This window comes from Stereum hirsutum (genome assembly GCF_000264905.1).
Source record: "Stereum hirsutum FP-91666 SS1 unplaced genomic scaffold STEHIscaffold_8, whole genome shotgun sequence".
Taxonomy (NCBI): Eukaryota; Fungi; Basidiomycota; class Agaricomycetes; order Russulales; family Stereaceae; genus Stereum; species Stereum hirsutum.
Genome location: NW_006763138.1, coordinates 1,686,901 through 1,705,127, shown reverse-complemented (window position 1 = coordinate 1,705,127; position 18,227 = coordinate 1,686,901). Strand labels below are relative to the sequence as shown.

Sequence of the window (18,227 nt, the reverse complement as noted above, 5' to 3'; positions counted from 1 at the left end):
AGTGAACAATAGGCGGTTGTTTGTACTTGTTAGGATCAGGAGCCGTCGGCTTTCGGACAGTTTTCGATCGTAACCAACGCCGAACTCTCAGATGCGCTGTCCAGATGTAACAGCCTTGGCGACCCTTGGCGCCGCCATGCGCATGGCACATTCAATGCGCACATGGCCGTATGTGGCAGTTCTGCAGTCCAAAAAGTCCCTCTAACTACATGCCACAAACTTGAATAGTCCATATTAGTCCTTGCTTGCAAGACAAATCGAGAACCAGAAGAAGAAAAAGAGCGAAGTGAGTCTAAACGAGCGTGTATTCTCCCTGGTCTATCAACATCTATACCATATGCACAGAGAACGTAGCCTTTCTACACAACACACGGTTCAAGTGGCATACAGAGGACTGGAGCCCGAGAAGACGAAAGACCTGCCAGTGTCGGTGTAGTTGTTAAAAGTGAGATACCACGCGGACGATGGGGTGATTGTGCTGAAGAATGGGCTATGATACGTATGGGATGCGATGTGATGCAACGGGGAGAGGTTGGGTATCCATATCAGTCATACAGTCGAAGCGTCGGTCATTACTCACGCAGAGGTGGCGAAGAAAAGAAAGGGACAAAGGCGATGCTAGGAGAAGATGGTAGGAAGGAGGCTGAAGTTGCAACGGTGAAAGGGTGGCGAGAAGCTAGAAGGTGATAGGTGCTCGCGGAGATCGACGAAATGTATAGAGATATGAGAAGAATAAAGTTCGAAAGAAGAAAGAGAAGAGTAATTGATCAATGCAGAACAAAAAGGATCACCGACGAAGGACGACGGCTCCGCGTGTCCAAAACCTAACCCTGACTATACTGCGGGAGGACGAATGACATCACGACCAACACCAGCCAACCCATCTACAAGAGCGCTGCCAAGAGGGTGATACCACCCATAGTGGCGAATCCAGCTGCCACTCGCGAAGTACTCCATTTCGTGCTGGTAGCATCGGAGGTCCTCTTGAAAAAACTCCTCTTTTCGACGGTGGTGGTCGAATCGTTCCGGAGCGAGTAGGTGGGAAGCATATTCGGAGTGGTGGAGACCTGGAACTGGGGAGCGACAGCACTACCATCGTAGTTGAACAGATGAAGCTTGTAGCCGTCGGTGGGGTCTGTGAATATACGCCACGAGTTGTAGAGCTCAGTGTCGTTGTAGGTCTCGATGAAGTTTGAGACGGCAGCGCAAGTATCTTGAATTTGTTGGAAACCATCGCCGAATGGTGTCATGACGATTGAGCCGTTAGAGACCAGTTCGTATTTGCCGTGAACCCAGTTGACAACGCCAGTGATGCAGTTCGGTTGTGTGCCGTTGCCAGTGAAGCGATATCTCGCAATCTCGTAGAACCCGTCATCGGAGCTGATAAGAAGTCAATACATGCAACTATCAAGAGAGCTACAATTACGCACAATGAGTATGAGACACCTGTTGTCTTTGGGTATGTGAACGACTCGTTTGCTGGGTTAGCGAAGCCCTAGGAAAGAAGATCGTGTGAATTTGCTGATGGGAACTAACAACGAGAAAAGACGCACCGAACCAGTGACGACGTTCTTCGCTCCTGATGCCCAAGTGCCGGTAATGACAGTGGCGTTGTGGATAGAGTCATACACTATGTCTTGTGCGAGGGCGGCATTGACAGTGGCGAGAACGAGGGCAGCCAGGTGCAGAAGATACATATTAGACGTAGTAGAGTAGTTGCTGGCGATGGGCTAGGAGAAAAACGGTGTGCACAGTATGCGAGTCGGAGGCTACGACGTGGAAGACGGCGAGCACGATGGAGACGACGGCGAGAGGAGGGAGGAGGAGGACGGTGAAGACGGTGACGACGGTGGTGCTGAAAGGTGTGAAGAGTGTTGTGTTGCCTTTTTGGGGCTACGCACCGCGTGAGCCAGCGCTAGCGTGAGCCTTTGCCGCAGCCACTCCGGTGCCTGCGCGTGGCCCGTGTGGCGGTGGTGTGGCACACGAAATTTTTGATCGACTTCACGCATGCAATAACGGTTAATTTTTCGACGCTCTCCATACGCTGGGCTGCCAATTATCCGTGGTAATTGTAAATCATCTTTCTGTATTTAAGGCCGTCTGTAGGGGTGCTTCATCTTTCTTTTGCATAGAGGTACGCATGGTCACGCTACTACGTGAAAAGATAGCACAAGGACATGTCCTCAAAAGTCACCACACATCTATTCAAACCTACCTACACCCTCTGGCCCAGAAGGCAGGCAACTCTTTCTACCAACCCTCTCATAAACCTTCAACGTCCCACTCTCGCACACTAAGCTCACCCGCCTCTCCTTACCGTACTTCTGCACAATCTCCTGGATAGTACTCAAAGCCTTCCCGAGCTTCCTGAAATTGACCTCTGCCTCCTCCCTTTGGCTTCCTAGCTCGTCGCCTGATAGCTCCATCTTCCGGATCTCGTCAAAGCGGCCGCGGTTATGCACCCCGAGGTAAAAGTGGGGCGTATTGGAGAGGAAGAGTTGAGGGAAGATTTCGCCCCAATTTATCTCGTGGATGAAGTACTGAGACCGTGTGGCAAGCTCCATGATGGACTCTTGTGGGACTTCAGTACCGCCATGAATAATCTTGATTGACGAAGATCGAGGTTTGGCGTCGGGGCTGCTGCTTGTGTCATCAACGTCCGGCAGCGAGGATATGATGTTGAGTCCCGCAAGGGCGTCAGCTAGATCGTCTGGGCTCTGTGCGGAGGATGATCTGGAGGGCGCTGTCACAGCTTGCTTCGCCGTGGTTGTTGCACGTGGGGTGGGCAGGCAAGCGTCCACCTCAAACCTGACCACCATTTTCATTCCGCAGAAGTCCTGCGGATACAAGGAACAATTCGATTGTTAGCCACAGTCTTTCACGTCAGAAACAGACAGATAACATTGCCAAAGTCTCACATATTTGATAATCCTATGATGCCCCGTACTCATTTCACAGCCCTTCGCCGCCCTCGTCGTCGCCTTCTCAAATTCATACCCAAAAGACTTCCCGTTCGCAGCCTCCCTCTGCCTCTTGTCCCACCTATTCACCAGCACCGTCTTCGTTCCGGCCATTTCCAAATCCATCCTGAAGTCCTTAGTGGCGCTACCGTCGATCCATCGCAACAGTTTGCGAAGACCGTTCCGATCCGTGACAAAGTCGATGGACGGCCAGTCTATAGTAGTAGCCGCAACAGAATCTACGGCTGCGAAGAGTGGTAAGAGGGTAGAGGAAGGGATGCGGAAACCGTTTTGGTCGGAGAAAGAGGTGCCAGAGTCGGGCGAGAGGACGATAGGCGGGCGAGGGTCGGTCCATTCCGGTGGAGATCCTACGACGAACGATCCGAAAGCTTTCGTCAATAGTATTTCAGGATAGAGAAAATATGGTTAGCACTTACCTGGGACAATTATGGTGGGCTCTCTCGCTTCAATCCAGTTGTACGACCCGATATACTCAACGTTCTGGACATCCGCACGAACGGTCTTCGTGCCCGTCAAGTAAGGTATGTTCAAGGTCTCGAGAGATGTAGCTGTCAAGCCCTCCTTGATATTCTTGTCTGAAGGTAGGCTAATGTAGTCTGTGCTAGCGCCGCGATAAGAGGACGAATAGGACGATCCGCGAGTTGCTCCTCTACCCCGACCCCAATAAGGTCGACCCCGAAAGCCGCCGGAGGGTGGAGAAGACATAGGAACACAGCGTATGAAGAGATGTGGAGGAATAGATGGAATGACCCACGTACTTATACGCAGGACTGTTGGCACCTTATGTAGGTCACGTCCAAGGTTTATGTGGCGTTATGTGGATCGGAATGATTAAATGCACCCGTGATAGACTATTTGGGTGGCGTAGGGAAGACTAGCTTCGCATGGCCTGCCGAACCTTGACTCCCATGAACTGTCGGCAGCGCGCCACCTCTACGAATTTCGCATACTGCATGGTGGTTGGCCTAGGTGGATCTTGGAAATGCGTGGCTTGGATTAAGGAACAGTCTGTATCGATAGCTTAGTTTCAACACGAGTAGCCTAAGAACGAGAGCAACAGCACTCATTAGATAGAGTCCAACGAAATAAGCTGCCGCTGTTCGCAGTAGATTCTAAGAGATTCCCATGGCTTGCCTGGCACGCCATTAGATGTTATCTGCAGCCTGAAAACCGAGAGGTTCTATGAGCTTCAAATTGGCTGCTTGAGAGCTCGTAAACTTCAATTTTTATTTCATAGTTCGCTTCGAACCCTCGGTAAGTGCCAGACGCAGGCCAAATGGAGTCGATCAGCCAATCACGGCCGGCCTGCACTTTCCCCTTCGAACTGAAATTTTAGTTAAAATTCTCACTTTTACAGTTCGGTTGCGTCGCCTTGCAACTCAAAAGTCTACTTTTCAGGCTGCAGATAACGTCTATTGCACGCAACAGTGCCATGCAGGACCGAAAAAGTTGCAAGAACGAAAGCCGCAGGCAGATATTCTCTCCATTCGAAGGCATTTCGGTCCAGAGGATATATTCTAGACAAAATGTGTACAAGATTGAGATATTCCAGACCAATTCCAGACAAAACCCAAGCAAGATCGTCACCGCATGCGAGCTCCGAGTCGCGAGCGCCGACGAGGCCACGCCACATTGCCATGACGACAGAGAGTCGGAGTTCGGCTCGCTTGTTTGTCTTTGTTAGGATCGAAAGGTTTTGGCTTCCGTAAGGTTCCGGATCAATTCACTCCGAATCAACTCCGAAGTTCAACAAGAAGTTCAACGGTCTTCGGTGAGCATTGCACGGGCTTTACATCCTTGATTTCTCCGCTGGCCTCCAGCTTAGCAGACAATATTACGAACTGACCATTGTAGCTTTAACTTTGCCCGACGCAGTTCTGGAAACGGCGGGCTAACCCTAAGTACGCTCGTGCGGTTGAACCAGCATGCTACTTGCTTTCACGCATGGAAACTTCTTTTCCGTTTCACCTATACGTTGTGTTCAGGAGAGCCATGATACTTATTTTACTATGTGTCCCATCATTGGGTCACTTGTCAGATATAGACGATCCGTTCTGTTGTGACCAAGACCGCTGGCACGCCGATGTAAGCAATACGCCAATGACTGATCCCTCTGGAGGACCCACTGTCAAGGCATGCATATATCATGTGCAGTTCTCTGTCGTCCCATTTTTTTTCGAAGTTATTTGAAAAGTTTGACTGATGCAACGTTCTGCTGGACAAGGTCATTCAAGATGACCGGTCATAATTTCCGGCTTGTTTTCGATTATGCCACGATTCCGCCGTGCACTCTTGCCACGTGAACCGCTACTAGCGCATCATCGTAGCATGTTCGGGCCTCTGCAACGTAGAACTTTCTGCCTCGAACTATGGAGTCTTCGATGGCGACGGTCGGCCTTTGCCCACGAGGGCAAGGACGACGAGGACGCGATGCGTTTCCCCCCAAAGCTTAACTTAATGTTCACAGAAAAGTTGGCCTACGTATAGCGGATGTCCGCCGCCGATGAACACGAGACTAATCAGACGCTATGGCTATCTCTCCGATGGGAGAGTGTCGTCGATACCATTGGACAACGAACCATCCCCTGCACAAACATTCCCCCCCGTCCCTGGTGCGTACTTCTCTTCTATACAAGTATCAATGCGTCCTCACAATCAGCTGACTGTGTTGTCCTTGTGCCTTCAATAGAGTGGAATAGATCCATCCCTGTCTGGATATGAAGAGCGACAGTATCCGCGCGAAGGACAAGCAATCCGTCCAAGCTGCCTCGGGTTATAGTCCCTTGCGAGTCCAGAATTGAATGGGTTTATGTACTGTGGGTGGTCTATCAGCTTTCAAAAGATGTGGGGGGGACAGGGTCTTATCTGGTAGGAAACTAAATTTCACCATCTCTTACTAGATTTACATCGCTCACGTTCTGCAAATTTATGCGGCTGCAAAGTCCTCAGGATGTCTCCCAATCCCCTGAACAATGAATCGAGCTTCAACTAGTGCCACTCATACTGACTCATTGCCAAGTTTAGTCTCGCCGAAGCTCGCACGAGCGTTTGAGTAGGTCGACCGCGTTGCGACAGGCCTGGTGACACCACTTTGAAACCTTCTATCATAGACGGTACCTAACGCAGTACCCGATTTCAGGTTTGGCCCCTTGCAGCAGGTAAACGCGCATTAGAACAATCTGAACCTCATGTTTACAGGTTCAAGGACAAATCTCGCATTCATACTGAATTGTGCGGTAGAACCTCCGCGTCGGGTATCGGAAACCCTAGACGCCAGGTAAGTGAGTTGTCTAGAAATAAGACTGGAGCACTGATTGTATACACGCGTTCTATCTCTTTAGAAATAGCTTGTGGGGCATGGGGGGTTTGTGTGTGGGGAGGAGGTCGTTCTTTCCCCGGTTAACGAGGAAGACGCCGCCCCACAACGTCTGTTCCACTTGGACAGCTAAATGCTGCTATCGGGCGGGCCACTTACCGTCCATCCGACTTCTGTTTCTCCGTGATAGCGTCATGTTGTCTCACTTCTCTATTGTGCTTGTTTCCGGAGAGCTGGCCAGCGCTCGACGATACTGAGCTCCGTCGCCAAGCCTGACCGCTTCAGGAAAGGTCCTCATTGTCTAGTGAAATTTCTTCCGGGTATTCATTTGCATCTCGGTTCGGTATCTTCTGAGCCTACGCCGTGTGGCGATCATGTTTGTGATAACAACGGAGGAAACGCTCAATGTTGCATCCGTGTACATGTGGAGGTATCTGACAAGGTATCTCCGTCCTCCCCCACCCTCCGAGTGCCATAGATTTTATACCCGTGCATACCGTGGTATACTCGACCAGACCTCGAAGACTCTGCGTTTTCGAACGATAGAGGCAATCTGGCCCGCATGTAGTAGGCATTCAAATTCGCCGTCCCTCGTCGCCGAATCCCGGGACATATCCTCTCTTTCTCAGGAGATAGGTTCGTCTCGGTTATCCTCTGGATTCATGAGTAACTGATTGGAACACTGAAGATATAGCCTCATGGTTGCGCTCAGTATTATCTGTCGACGGCTTGTATGCCAACCCATCCTTCCCACTCGACAGTCACAAGTTCTCACCGACATTCATGTCCCGTCATTCGGTGCGTTTTTTTGAGACACGATGAAACGCCCACGTTACAAGTTGAACTTACTAAAACAGGCACCTATAGGCCACTGACATGTCGCACTGCCACGCCACCATCGTGATTCGTGTGTCCGTCCCATCCCACCGCTGTTTTCGTTCTTTTACGGATGCGCGCCCGACGCTGCGCAGTCACAACGTGTAAGGCTGCACGCCCCTAGTACCAGATACGGAGATTAATTGTTCATGATAGTGAAGAGGTCTGGCTCCGGAACTCGTCGAGTATCGGTGTATCGAGGGATTGTCCATGCAGACCAATCATTATCTGTACGTTTTCCCCCGAGGCTTCTCCACCATCCCCGGTGTAGTCAGCACGTCGGCCGTTATCAGGACTCTCACCGGTGTAGATGTTGCTGATTGAGCGCTTGGGCCATCGACTGCACCTAGATGGCCAGTTCCTCCGGAATTGCGTTGTTTTCGGGTGTTATACTTGTCGGCTACGGCGCTGTGTGTCTTTGTGCTTAATTCGTACATTCACCGTCCGAGGAACTTGCTTAAAGTGATGGATTGCAACCGTAACTGTTGCTCTAGATGGATGCCTGGCACTGTACCAGAGCAACGTGAGCCCAGACGAGCTAATTCAAGACGGGGACCAGGCCAATGCACAGATACCTCAATCGTGAATGTACTCAGCAAACGCACATGCGAGCTGCGATGTGATCGTCTTCAGCCAGGGACATTGATATATCACGATTACGAATGAACGATGCTTACTGCCTCCTATCTCTCACAGATAGCGGCGCGGGAACTGGGATAGCCATACGAATATATTGACGTGCAGAGCTGGAGTGCTCGAACATATGTGGCGAGAAACCTCATTACCCCACAACTTTAGAAGAGTGCTGGGTTATGTCTCAAACCCATTCCACGGTGCAGTATACATGATCGGATATGCTGAGTAGAGCCTTTCTTGACATACAAGATGTTCTCGCGACATCTGACGAAATGAGTTATCTAGATAGCCTAAGATTGAGACTTCTCAGCTCAGCGGACGAGGCCCTTGAAAGCGAAGTCGAAGAAAAGAACCGAGAGGTACCTAGCTCTTCCAGGCGCCGTTCTACAATTCACTTGTCGTCATCATCGTCAACACCTCGCTTCGAAGTGGGAAACACAGTCTGGACTCACCATGGAGCAGTGACTGGTTCTCACATCAACAGGACACAATCAACGAGACCTCCGAGGGTCATAGTCCAAAAGCAGCCGGGGGTCGAGGTGGAGATCACACGATACAGAGTAGTGATGGATTGGCGTAGACGCATGGGAGCCAGAATCTAATGCCAATTTTGGAAGGACTGGTGACACTATTTTCAAGTTTTCCCGTGAGCCACAGCAGGGAGTAAAATCACCAATTTGTAGTCGAGAAAGGGAAACATAAGATGATCTTGAGCTGCTGAAATCGATGCGTCGAGTACAGCTAGTCTATCGATCTGATGGATCTACGGTATCATGCCAGAAGCCTGAGCCTCACGGGCATGTGTGTCTAGATTAATCTGGTGGAGAAACGGTGTAGACAGAAGCAGAAGAGGCCAAAGCCCCTTTCCAATGTCCCGAACGTCAACATGTTCCGAGAACGGGTGAGGCAGCTAAGGCCGCACAGGTACATCCTTTACCGTGAATAATTTTAGAAAGCAGGGCAGGACGTTCCTCGCAAAGGGAAGGGGTGACAGGTATGGCAACAGTTTCGTTTGGCCTGGGAGCCTATCACGAGCGCTCGGAGAAATGGCGATAAGTGGGTGTGGGGGTCGTTGTCTCTGTTTGTAAGCCCTCGGAGCCGCTGTATATTTATCTTCAGTGGCTCCACATATGTCTAGAAGAACAGGTCAGATCAGGCTCGTACGAAAGAGGCTCCTACTATTCTTCTCCCTGAACGAATCTGAACGTATAGGAAATGAGGCTGTCATGTTGCGTAGGACGATGTAATCTCCGGCGAAGGATGACGACTGTTGAATCCGGGGTATGTAGACTATAACCAATGCATATAATTGGACGGATGCGCAATGTATAGCGCCGTCTTCCGGAATCTGCCCATCATCTGAACCAGAAGAATGGACGAGCCCCTAGACGTGTGAGATCCCGTCAAGATTAGCTGGGTGTATAGCAGGTCGTAACGTAAGGTTCTCACCGTCCGGAGTGGTGTGATACAAGGCCGCTCTACAGATATGTTAGACGAACCAACGCTAGGTGCTTGTGGAGCATCAACATCCACGAGAAATCTGCGTGCGAGAAGGCTGAAGCAAGGCCGCAGCGTGTCATCCACGCCAAGCTCACGTTCACGCAAAGAATATATGTTGACCTTTGCCACCTCACAACGTCTAATCATGTAGGTGTCTGAAAGGCTGGAGTTCACCAGCCAAATTAGTGACATGAATCCGCGGAGATGGTCAGATCCGCTCTCCATTCTCAGTACCCGGAAGCCAAGTATAATTTGGCCCTAGACCAAGGCAAGACTTGCCGGAAATAGACGGATTTAGGTGAGAATGAAAGAGAGATTGAGGTACGCTCGAGCAAGAACAACGCAAATTACAAGAGTCGCCGTCCGTATTCACTCGCGCGAGTGTCGTGGGCTCGGCTTTTGCAGGATCTGTGCGAAAGCCAACATTGGAAGAGACACGATGGGATTCCGCATGGGATTCCGCAGGCTGAAGGTGCATGCTCGGAGTGGAGTCAGTGTGTACAAGCACTACCAACGCGGAAAGACCGCTTTTATATGAGATTTTGGTCTCTGCACTGAGTTGTACCCATTTTTTTCTTCTGATAAGTGCTGAGTGACAAAGATGCGTTAGTATAGACCTCATTGCAGTATTATGGTTGCATAGAGTTGAAGGTTGAAGCTATTCCAAACCATAACCCCGCGGACTGCATGAAGACAACAGTCTTGGTCTCATACATAGTCAATGAAGTGATCATCGGGCATTTGACATGGGAGTGTTTCCAAGATAGACTATGTAGTCGACACGAAAGGCTCATGGCATTTGACCAGCCCGGTTGCCGAAAACAGTTTGCACTATTGTCCGCACGAAAGACGATGAGTCGCCGAGAACGGCCAACAACCATTTATTTAACGCTGATTGGGACGTTGCGCAAGATCATCAAGGTCTGGTCCGCAGATTGGAAGTACAACCTAGATGAAGCCCAGAAATTGCCGACATGTAGATTCGACTGTCGAGAGGGAGATGCGAAACATGAACTAATACGGTGAGATGTCGGTGCATGCCATCATGGAACATTCCCAGGCCAGAGATAGATGAAAGATGGAAGCGGGAAAAGACGCTCGAAGAGGCCAATACTCGGAGTAACCACAACCTCGCCAGATTCAAACTCCGAGCGCGCCAATCTGCGGGCCCTGCAAGTGACGCGTCGCGTATAATAAGCTGTTGCTTGCGTACCCTTCATTTGACCCCCGCACCCTCCTGCTTTCCTCTATATTTTCCTTGAATTGTTGCCAACATTCCTCTCGCTCTCCGCTACATACTTTCTAACAATGCCAGGATCACCAGCCATTGGCGCGTACCCCAGCGTACACCCACAACAACGTGCATTTAACCCGTACACTCAGAATGGCGGAACCATACTCGCCATTGCGGGTGCCGATTTTACTGTGATCGCATCGGATACACGACAGACAGAAGGATTCAGCATTCAAACTCGTTATGCGCCTAAAGCCTTCCAACTGTGAGTCTCATTTTATTCAAAAAGTTGCTCCGTGCCGGGGTTGGTGTATGGTGGTGGTGGAGAGACAGAGGTTCTTGGGATGTTGGCGGAGAGGCTATCTTGCAAGCGCGATGTATGGATCAGTTTTGGAACAATGATCCTTGGAACGGTGATTCTTGCCACCGAAAAGTACAGGCAACGTTTAACTGCCAAGATGCGTCGTGCGGCATTCTTTCCATAGGTATACGTATTCCGATGGTATCCTAGATTTCACGATTCGGGCCACGTCTTAGCATGCTGCTCGGATCAAGGGCAGGCTTCAGCAGTCGTTCTATACGCCGCGGGAACGACCTGGGAGTGCTGTAGCACTTCTCTGCGATAATACGGTAAAACATGACGAAAGGGGTCACTGACGTCTTCTCTGTCGGGTCACAGGACGGACCGCGCTGTGCTAGCAGTCAATGGTTTCGCAGCAGACGGCAATATGTTCGTGAAGCAGGTGAAACAGCGACTCGAGGTACGCGTGGTACTTGCGTTGAAGTTTTCAACACAGCCTAACTTTTCTGATCGTATTCAGTGGTATCGTCATGCGCATGCAAAGGATATGCCCCTACGTGCCATCGCACGATTGATTCAGACCATGCTTTACGGCCGGCGATTCTTTCCCTACTACGTCTATAACATCCTCGGTGGGATAGAAGAAGACGGTGAGCTTTCTACACAGTACTTCAAACGCGTTTAGAGTCGATTCACTGACTTTATCCGGCAATCTTCTTTTGCCTACCACTCAATTGCAGGCACGGGCGCCGTCTACTCATTCGATCCTGTAGGGTCATATGAGCGTGAAGCATGTCGCGCTGCAGGTGCTGCTCAATCCCTCGTCCAACCTTTCCTCGACAATCAGGCGAGTCCGGCCCTCTCCTTATCTCTTCCTTTCATCCTCTTCGCGCTAACAACTTGTCCCGCGCATCGCTCTCCACACCTTCCCGACGCTTCGCCGACTTTTTCCCGCGCCCCTCGCGTAACTTGATTCTCCCCGCAGATCTACTTCAAGAACCAAACCCCCGCGCAGGGCTTGTCTCACCCCACCCATCTGCCGCTACCTGACGTTCTTGACATCGTCATCGACTCTTTCACCAGCGCGACGGAGCGCCACATTGAGGTAAGCACCTCGTCTTCTTCCGTTCCGCCACGCCTCTTCCTCGGCGTTAGAATGAATGGAAGCAGTCCGCTGACGCCGCCTATCTTGCCGTTTCCATAGGTCGGCGATGGCCTCGAGATGTTCATCGTTCTCGCTAAGGGACGTTCCCTCCAGGGCCTCGAGGGTGCCCGGAATGTGCAGGAGGTCAGCTCTCGTGCTGGTGGCGAGCGCGTCTTCATTCTCCGGAAAGAACTCAAGAAGGATTAAACAAAGATTCCGTTGTCGTTGCTGCCGTCGTCGTGTTCACTGTCTTACTACTGTACAATCTTGCTCTCCACCATCTCATGTTTGTGTTGTTGACTGGCCACGGACCGCCGCCTCATCATCATACTTCCTTGTTAATAGATGCTGCTGCTGCCGGTTCGGTTCCTTCTCGAGCTCATCGTGGTCGCTACTGGTCTCGGACAACCTGTCACTTGTTCCTGTATTTATTGTCTCTTTTTTGCAACATGGTTGGATAATTAGATGCAGTAATTGTGGGTTTTGTGCGATCTATTCGAAAATGCCACGTGCGCGCCACGCTAGTCCCAACAGGTTGGCCTGGGTTATGGCCGTGCGTTCCAAGTGACACCACTGTGAGCACGACTGACGTGCTGTCTTTGTTGAGCGGACGGCTACCCCTGTGTCTATCGAACCATCTATTAAAGTTGGTTTTTGCTAAAAGGATATCCTAGAAGAGACTTTGGCGAGCAATTGGCAAGACGGATGTACTTGAAGGCGAACGGTTAGGATCAAGGGATTCGTTTACTAGGGCTAACTTGGAGAGTAAAATACAGGATGGAAACATAACGGGGATAAAGAAAGAACAAGGACACTGTGGTGGACGAATAAGTCGTGGCGAAGTATAAAAAGTGAGATGATCATAATACCGATGTACAGATGAGAGGGAAAACATAAACACGAGATACCTACGGAGGGATTGAAAACGAAACTGATGTACAGTCCATGAGAACACAACCGATCATACAACTATCCAGACCTCCCGGCTGATGATCGGTCGCAGATTCGAACTATGCCCGCGACCAGCGTGTCTACTCTCAAAGACGCATCCTTGCATGGCCTCACCGGCCATGGAACCTGCGAGCCGTCAGGCATAATATACGGCCGTGACTGGTCAATCTCAGGACGGCGAGGCGGAGGAGGGGGAGCCATGGGCTTGAGCTGGTGAGGGGTCAGGCCAGTCATTCCGCGCGCTATCTTCGTGCTAGGATTGCTGCGGGTTGGAGTATTCACGGGTACCGATGTGGAGGGGCCGTTCACAGGCGTCAGCTTAGGAGCACTAATGGGCGTAGGTGGCGAAGGGACCGCGGCATGGGAGCGAACAGGCAAGGGTATAGCGGCCACTTCCGCGAGGAAGGCGTCCCAACAGTCGCTTTCTGACTGCGCGCTTATCAGCGTTCCTTGTTGTATAACGCTGGACGTAGACTCTATCAGTAAAGTGTTCGGATAGGTAGAGCCAATGTGATGACTGGAACGTACCTTCTGGTCTCGTTGACGGGCTTCGAGTGAGAAGCACGACTGGGGAGGGGAGCGATTTTGCGGTGTTCACTATCTTGGTATATTGTGCGGAGGTTCTCTGTTATGCTCTCGCTGACGGGCTTTAAGTTGGAAGCACGGCTAGGAAGAGGTGCTATTCTTCGGTGTTCTCTATCATGGTGTATTGTGAGGAGGTCTTCTGTGATGAACCTAGGAGCGAGAAGTAATCGTGAGTAATCATGCACGCGAGTAAAAACATGGAATAAAAGGACTCACTTGGCTCGACATTCCGGATGCTCGCACTCGAAGAAGTGGTCCTTCGTCTTGTTCCATGAATCAGCCCGGGCATACATTTTCATCCACATCGTGTGGTGACTTATAGCTAGTCGATGTTTCGTAAGCTTCCTGTGTATATTAGCGCGTGACTGATCCTTGACCGGGAGCGTCTTCTGGATTATGTTGATACAACAGGAGGGTATTCCCTACGAAAAACAAAACAGTTAGTTGGGCCAAGTACAACTTTCGCAGACAATGTCGGCGTACCTCTATACGAAGACCATGCAGATAATGCTACAACAAAGGGGTCAATATCTGTACGTGACACGGGACACAGCGTAAGACCTACCTTTACATTATCTGACGTTATGATATCGCCGAACACGGCCTTGCAAGCTCCGCTTCCCGTCCTCTGTTTTCCAGTCGCAGTTGCAGTTTCAGCACTGTTTGAATTCTGTTCGAAGTTCGATGGAGTCGTCGCGGAGTTAGTCGACTTCGTAGGCGAGCTGTGTCGGTTCGACGACGAGACGGTGGAGGTATCGTAGGAGGCCGACGCTGACGATCTGGAAGCGTCCGTAGGGAAGGGTTCTAGATACGGTGTCAGCTCTGGAGGAAAAGCGCGAAGATGGCGGTGAGGAAGACCTACGAGACGCGGTGCATCCAGCCATCCACTGGTCTTGCGTCTTCTCCTGCTTGGCCGAGTAGGAAAGGGGACGTTCAAGTTCCGAACGAGACATGTTGAAGTTCAGGGGAATATTGAGGAAGAGGAGAGGCGGGTTCGGATTTGCTGATCTGCAGATGTTGAGAGGAGAGGACGAGGGAGAGCCATGTATCCTTCCCCGCGTTTAAGTAGGTCACCGGGAAACCCCGGTGGCACCAGACACGTTCAAAGTCAAACACATTGACGACGGGCACAAAGAGCCGGCCATTGCCCTTCGCAACGGATGTTGGCACAGAACACTGCGCGAGGATATCAAGATTTGGGAGACGGCAAAGCGAAACAAGATAAGGACAAAGAGCAGTGGCGTGCGCACAGCCTGAAACGGGTCTCGCTAATTGCGCTGTGGCCCTCGGGCAAAGCGAAGGAAACACCAGGAACGGAAACGACGGCACATTGTAGCTGCGTCCTGGAAGAAACTGTCGAGGTTATATAACAAGCCATAGTTGATGCATACCTTCTAGTAGGGCCAGTGCTACTCGAGAAGGACGATTTGGACGCAACTCGATGTCGGGTTGGAGGCCCTGTTCAATCTCGAGGTCGAGGCCGAGCTGGTGTTAGCCGGATGAGATGTCTTAGGGTTATCTGCCTGTAGCTAACGAACGTCGTGCTCGAGTGCCTTCTACAAATTCCGGGTGAGGTGACGATGGATGGGGAGGGAGAATGGTCGGGCTTTTAAGAAATGGTCAACAGAAATGGTCAAATGAGGGGACTTGTTCTTATATGAACCTGTCTCGAGCCCTTTGCAAAGGCCAAAGAGCCGCGTGATACTGATGGTCATTGCCAACAAACCTGGCGAAAGGCCCATCCGGGAACGCGCCACATACACAGTGACGATGACCGCTCTCAACCAATACTCAACCCCAGAAATACCCGGAGCAAGGTGAACTCGCAGAACCCAAGGAGACGCTGCTGAGATGTGTTAGGGAAAGAGGTTTCCTGCAAGACTTGGTATCGACAGAGTGCGTCAGGTAGGCCATGCTTTGTTAGAAGTCTGAGGCGACGAAAAAGTGTACGAGATCTGGAGCGACCCGAACCTGAAGCCAGATGTGAGCCTGACAACGAGCCTATGCAGGTCTATGCATACTACATAGCTGATTAGGCCAAAAGACTATCATCATGGTGGTGATTGGATACCCATTTGAGTACCGATTAACTCAGAAGACGAAGGTAAACTGTACTCAGCGTTCACGGTCTAGTATCACCAGGCGTGGACTGGAAAACTCGAGCTAGTGAAATTGATTGTGCTTCTGAATCGTGACCTTCGTCATGAATTAAAGGTCCCTCACTGGCCTTTGACGCATTCTAATACTTTTCAAGGAATTTTCCCCATGCAGGCTGGAGAATAGATGAAGGTCAGGAAGACAGCACGTTGACTGGCGCGGCGGCTACCATTCCCTCGGATAAGTCACTTAGCGCATGCGCAATAGCGCGTATTCTCCCCCAATACCTGCTCTGCTGCACATTCCTCTCCTCAAACTTTCATTGGTGTCCTGTCTGCTAGCTTTCCCGACATATTTCATAGCTTCGTCGCCTAGGCAAGTGGTTACAGCCGTCTGAACACCACCAACAATTTCCTCGGAAAGTCCAACAATGTCTGCATCAGACGCTCCATCTCTTCGATTCCCGGAACCCTTTCCAGCTCAGGCGAACGTCACACACGAAGCAGCCATAAACATGCTCAGTCGGGCGGCTCAATTGGCCCTGCAGCAGCCGTTCGTATGGTGTTGGATTGATAAACCGTCTGGTCAGTGAGAACAAATTCGTGGACGAAGGAGTTCCTTGTCAACTTACACACACAGCCTTCTAGACGGCGCGGTCTTCCTTCTTTTCGTGCAAGGGCGTTTCCCAAACGATGGTATACGGTTTTTAGAGCCAGAGCAGCACTACAGGAGGATGATTGGAGCGCACGGGGTACGTGCCTCGACCACATCAGATTTCGAACTCATTTAGACTGATGCGTATCACAGGAGCTGGAGGTCTACGAGACAAAATACGGCTTCATACCAGGCTCAGGAGAGACGAGTGCTTCACGCGTTAGGAGACGGTATCGACTGAGCAAAGGCGGTAATCAAAATCTTGTGCTCGTGCACTATTCGAGGGGACAAGGATTGCGTCAGTACTCCCACCACCAACTCTCTCTTATTCCTTCTTCTTCCTTCGGTTCCATAAATACATGCTCAACTGGTCTTCCATGTTCCCACCACGCCTCCTGACGTTTTCCTCGTTCTCCTCACAGAGATTCCCCCATTGATCGCGAACCAGCCTATCCGACAGTACCCGCTCCGACCACTAAACGAGCCTGCGATGTTTGTTGCTGGTGACAAGGTTGGTCAGAAGATACCTTTGGCTGGTGGAGGAGGTGGGATGCCTATGGGTGGTGGTTTCCCAGGGCGTGGCGATCCCCATGCCATGCTTGCTCAACAGAACAGGGAGATGGAAGCATTGGACAGGCGAGCTCAAAGGGATAGGAGTGCAAGCATGAACCAGGTTCGTCACGGTTCTTTCGTCTCACTGCAACTTGAACCTCAAAGAGACGTTACACAGCGTCTGCCTCCACAACAGCAGCGACCGGTGGATGATGAGGACTCCTCGGATGAGTTGGAGCAGATATCGACTCGGACGTTGGCTCTTTCTCGCTACAAGCGCAACCATGAGCTCATGAATGAAGTTTTCATGCACGCTGCCTTCGGTATGAACCCTTCAACTTACCTGTTGTTGCTTGCTAATACCAGTCCAGGCGATAAAACCATCCCCAAAACGCCACCAGCCTACTCAATTTTCAACAAGGATGACCTCGAGGCGAAGCTAGTCAGTCAAAGTTCTCCTTCTCCTAACGATCCTCGCTAACTTTCCCTCCAGTCCAAACTCACCTCAGAAATCCAAGACATACGTGCCAAATCAGCCGCACGAGAAGCCCAACAGACATCATCTATGGACAACTTAGAGCAGTCAGACGTCAGCATGTCCATGGTCCAATCGCCGAGCGCACCTATGATCGGGGTAGACGGAAGCGAGGCTTGAAGTTTTGCTCCCTATAGCAGCGAGGTGTAGTCGCCAGTTTAAGCTTTCTTGTATCGTCTTTGGATCGTGTGCCCGTGTATCATTATTGTTGTTTTTGTTTTCTTGCTCTGTTTCCGTGTTGCCTCATCAATTGAATCATGCTGAAATAAGTCAATCTCCAGGTGCTCCACTAACGCGCTGAAGTTTAAGCAAAGCAGAAAGCAGTTATAAGAGCCCAGAAGGTCGTGAATGTGCTTACATCTCATGATATCAGTCCACAGAAATGCCCGCCACCGAACCCTCCAGCACAGCATAGACCAAGCTTCCTACGCATCGGCTCTGGCTAGTTTCGCTTTGATTTCGAAGCAGCCTTAATTGGACGTGATCCGTGCCACAATTCTTTGTTCCATATGCAGAGACCTGAGCGTTACTCTTCACTGTTCGTGGGAGACAGTGTGGGATACCTGGTGGCGTCCTGTTCATCTCACTCTGCAGCAGCCTTCCTCTTTTCCTCCACGTACGCCTTTTATCCTAGCTGAAACTCTTGGACATTTCCTGCCTGTGCATAGCTTTGTCAAAAGTACTGGCGAACTCATCAGATTATCGTTGCAAGTCGCAGACAAAACCGACAATCTGCGCCACCATACAGCCACCACACAGCCAGAGGCCTACATCGTAGACGTCGCCGGCAGCTGCAATTTCTTTATATCCTCGTCAACGTCCATAGAAGGACTCAAAAAAACAGCCGCCTCAGGTGTGTTATGTT

The 18,227-nt window shown here is 50.8% G+C and overlaps 5 protein-coding genes across 5 annotated transcripts; 2 read left to right on the top strand and 3 right to left on the bottom strand.

Moving 5' to 3' along the window:
* Positions 1-284: 284 nt before the first annotated feature.
* STEHIDRAFT_98622 (uncharacterized protein) lies at positions 285-1,842 on the bottom strand. The gene is made up of 3 exons (XM_007305015.1): positions 1,554-1,842; positions 1,431-1,495; positions 285-1,380 (listed from the first exon to the last, which is right to left on the bottom strand). The coding sequence occupies exons 1-3, from the start codon at positions 1,695-1,697 to the stop codon at positions 885-887; spliced, it is 705 nt and encodes a 234-aa protein (XP_007305077.1). The 5' UTR covers positions 1,698-1,842; the 3' UTR covers positions 285-884.
* A 359-nt stretch (positions 1,843-2,201) lies between these two features.
* STEHIDRAFT_58431 (uncharacterized protein) lies at positions 2,202-3,686 on the bottom strand (the record flags this gene model as incomplete). The annotated part of the gene is made up of 3 exons (XM_007304544.1): positions 2,202-2,837; positions 2,919-3,328; positions 3,398-3,686. The coding sequence occupies 3 exons, from the start codon at positions 3,684-3,686 to the stop codon at positions 2,202-2,204; spliced, it is 1,335 nt and encodes a 444-aa protein (XP_007304606.1).
* A 6,854-nt stretch (positions 3,687-10,540) lies between these two features.
* STEHIDRAFT_122169 (proteasome subunit) lies at positions 10,541-12,404 on the top strand. Its single transcript, XM_007305014.1, has 6 exons — positions 10,541-10,808; positions 11,223-11,304; positions 11,365-11,494; positions 11,585-11,691; positions 11,830-11,949; positions 12,049-12,404. Exons 1-6 carry the CDS (start codon positions 10,618-10,620, stop codon positions 12,193-12,195), a joined length of 777 nt encoding a protein of 258 aa, XP_007305076.1. The 5' UTR covers positions 10,541-10,617; the 3' UTR covers positions 12,196-12,404.
* A 553-nt stretch (positions 12,405-12,957) lies between these two features.
* STEHIDRAFT_157730 (uncharacterized protein) lies at positions 12,958-14,477 on the bottom strand (the record flags this gene model as incomplete). Its single annotated transcript, XM_007305013.1, has 6 exons — positions 12,958-13,402; positions 13,468-13,674; positions 13,741-13,946; positions 14,008-14,034; positions 14,090-14,328; positions 14,387-14,477. The coding sequence occupies 6 exons, from the start codon at positions 14,475-14,477 to the stop codon at positions 12,958-12,960; spliced, it is 1,215 nt and encodes a 404-aa protein (XP_007305075.1).
* A 1,449-nt stretch (positions 14,478-15,926) lies between these two features.
* Positions 15,927-17,615, top strand: STEHIDRAFT_80460 (uncharacterized protein). Its single transcript, XM_007304633.1, has 7 exons — positions 15,927-16,205; positions 16,269-16,372; positions 16,429-16,573; positions 16,698-16,948; positions 17,006-17,150; positions 17,199-17,269; positions 17,321-17,615. The coding sequence occupies exons 1-7, from the start codon at positions 16,052-16,054 to the stop codon at positions 17,480-17,482; spliced, it is 1,032 nt and encodes a 343-aa protein (XP_007304695.1). The 5' UTR covers positions 15,927-16,051; the 3' UTR covers positions 17,483-17,615.
* Positions 17,616-18,227: the final 612 nt, after the last annotated feature.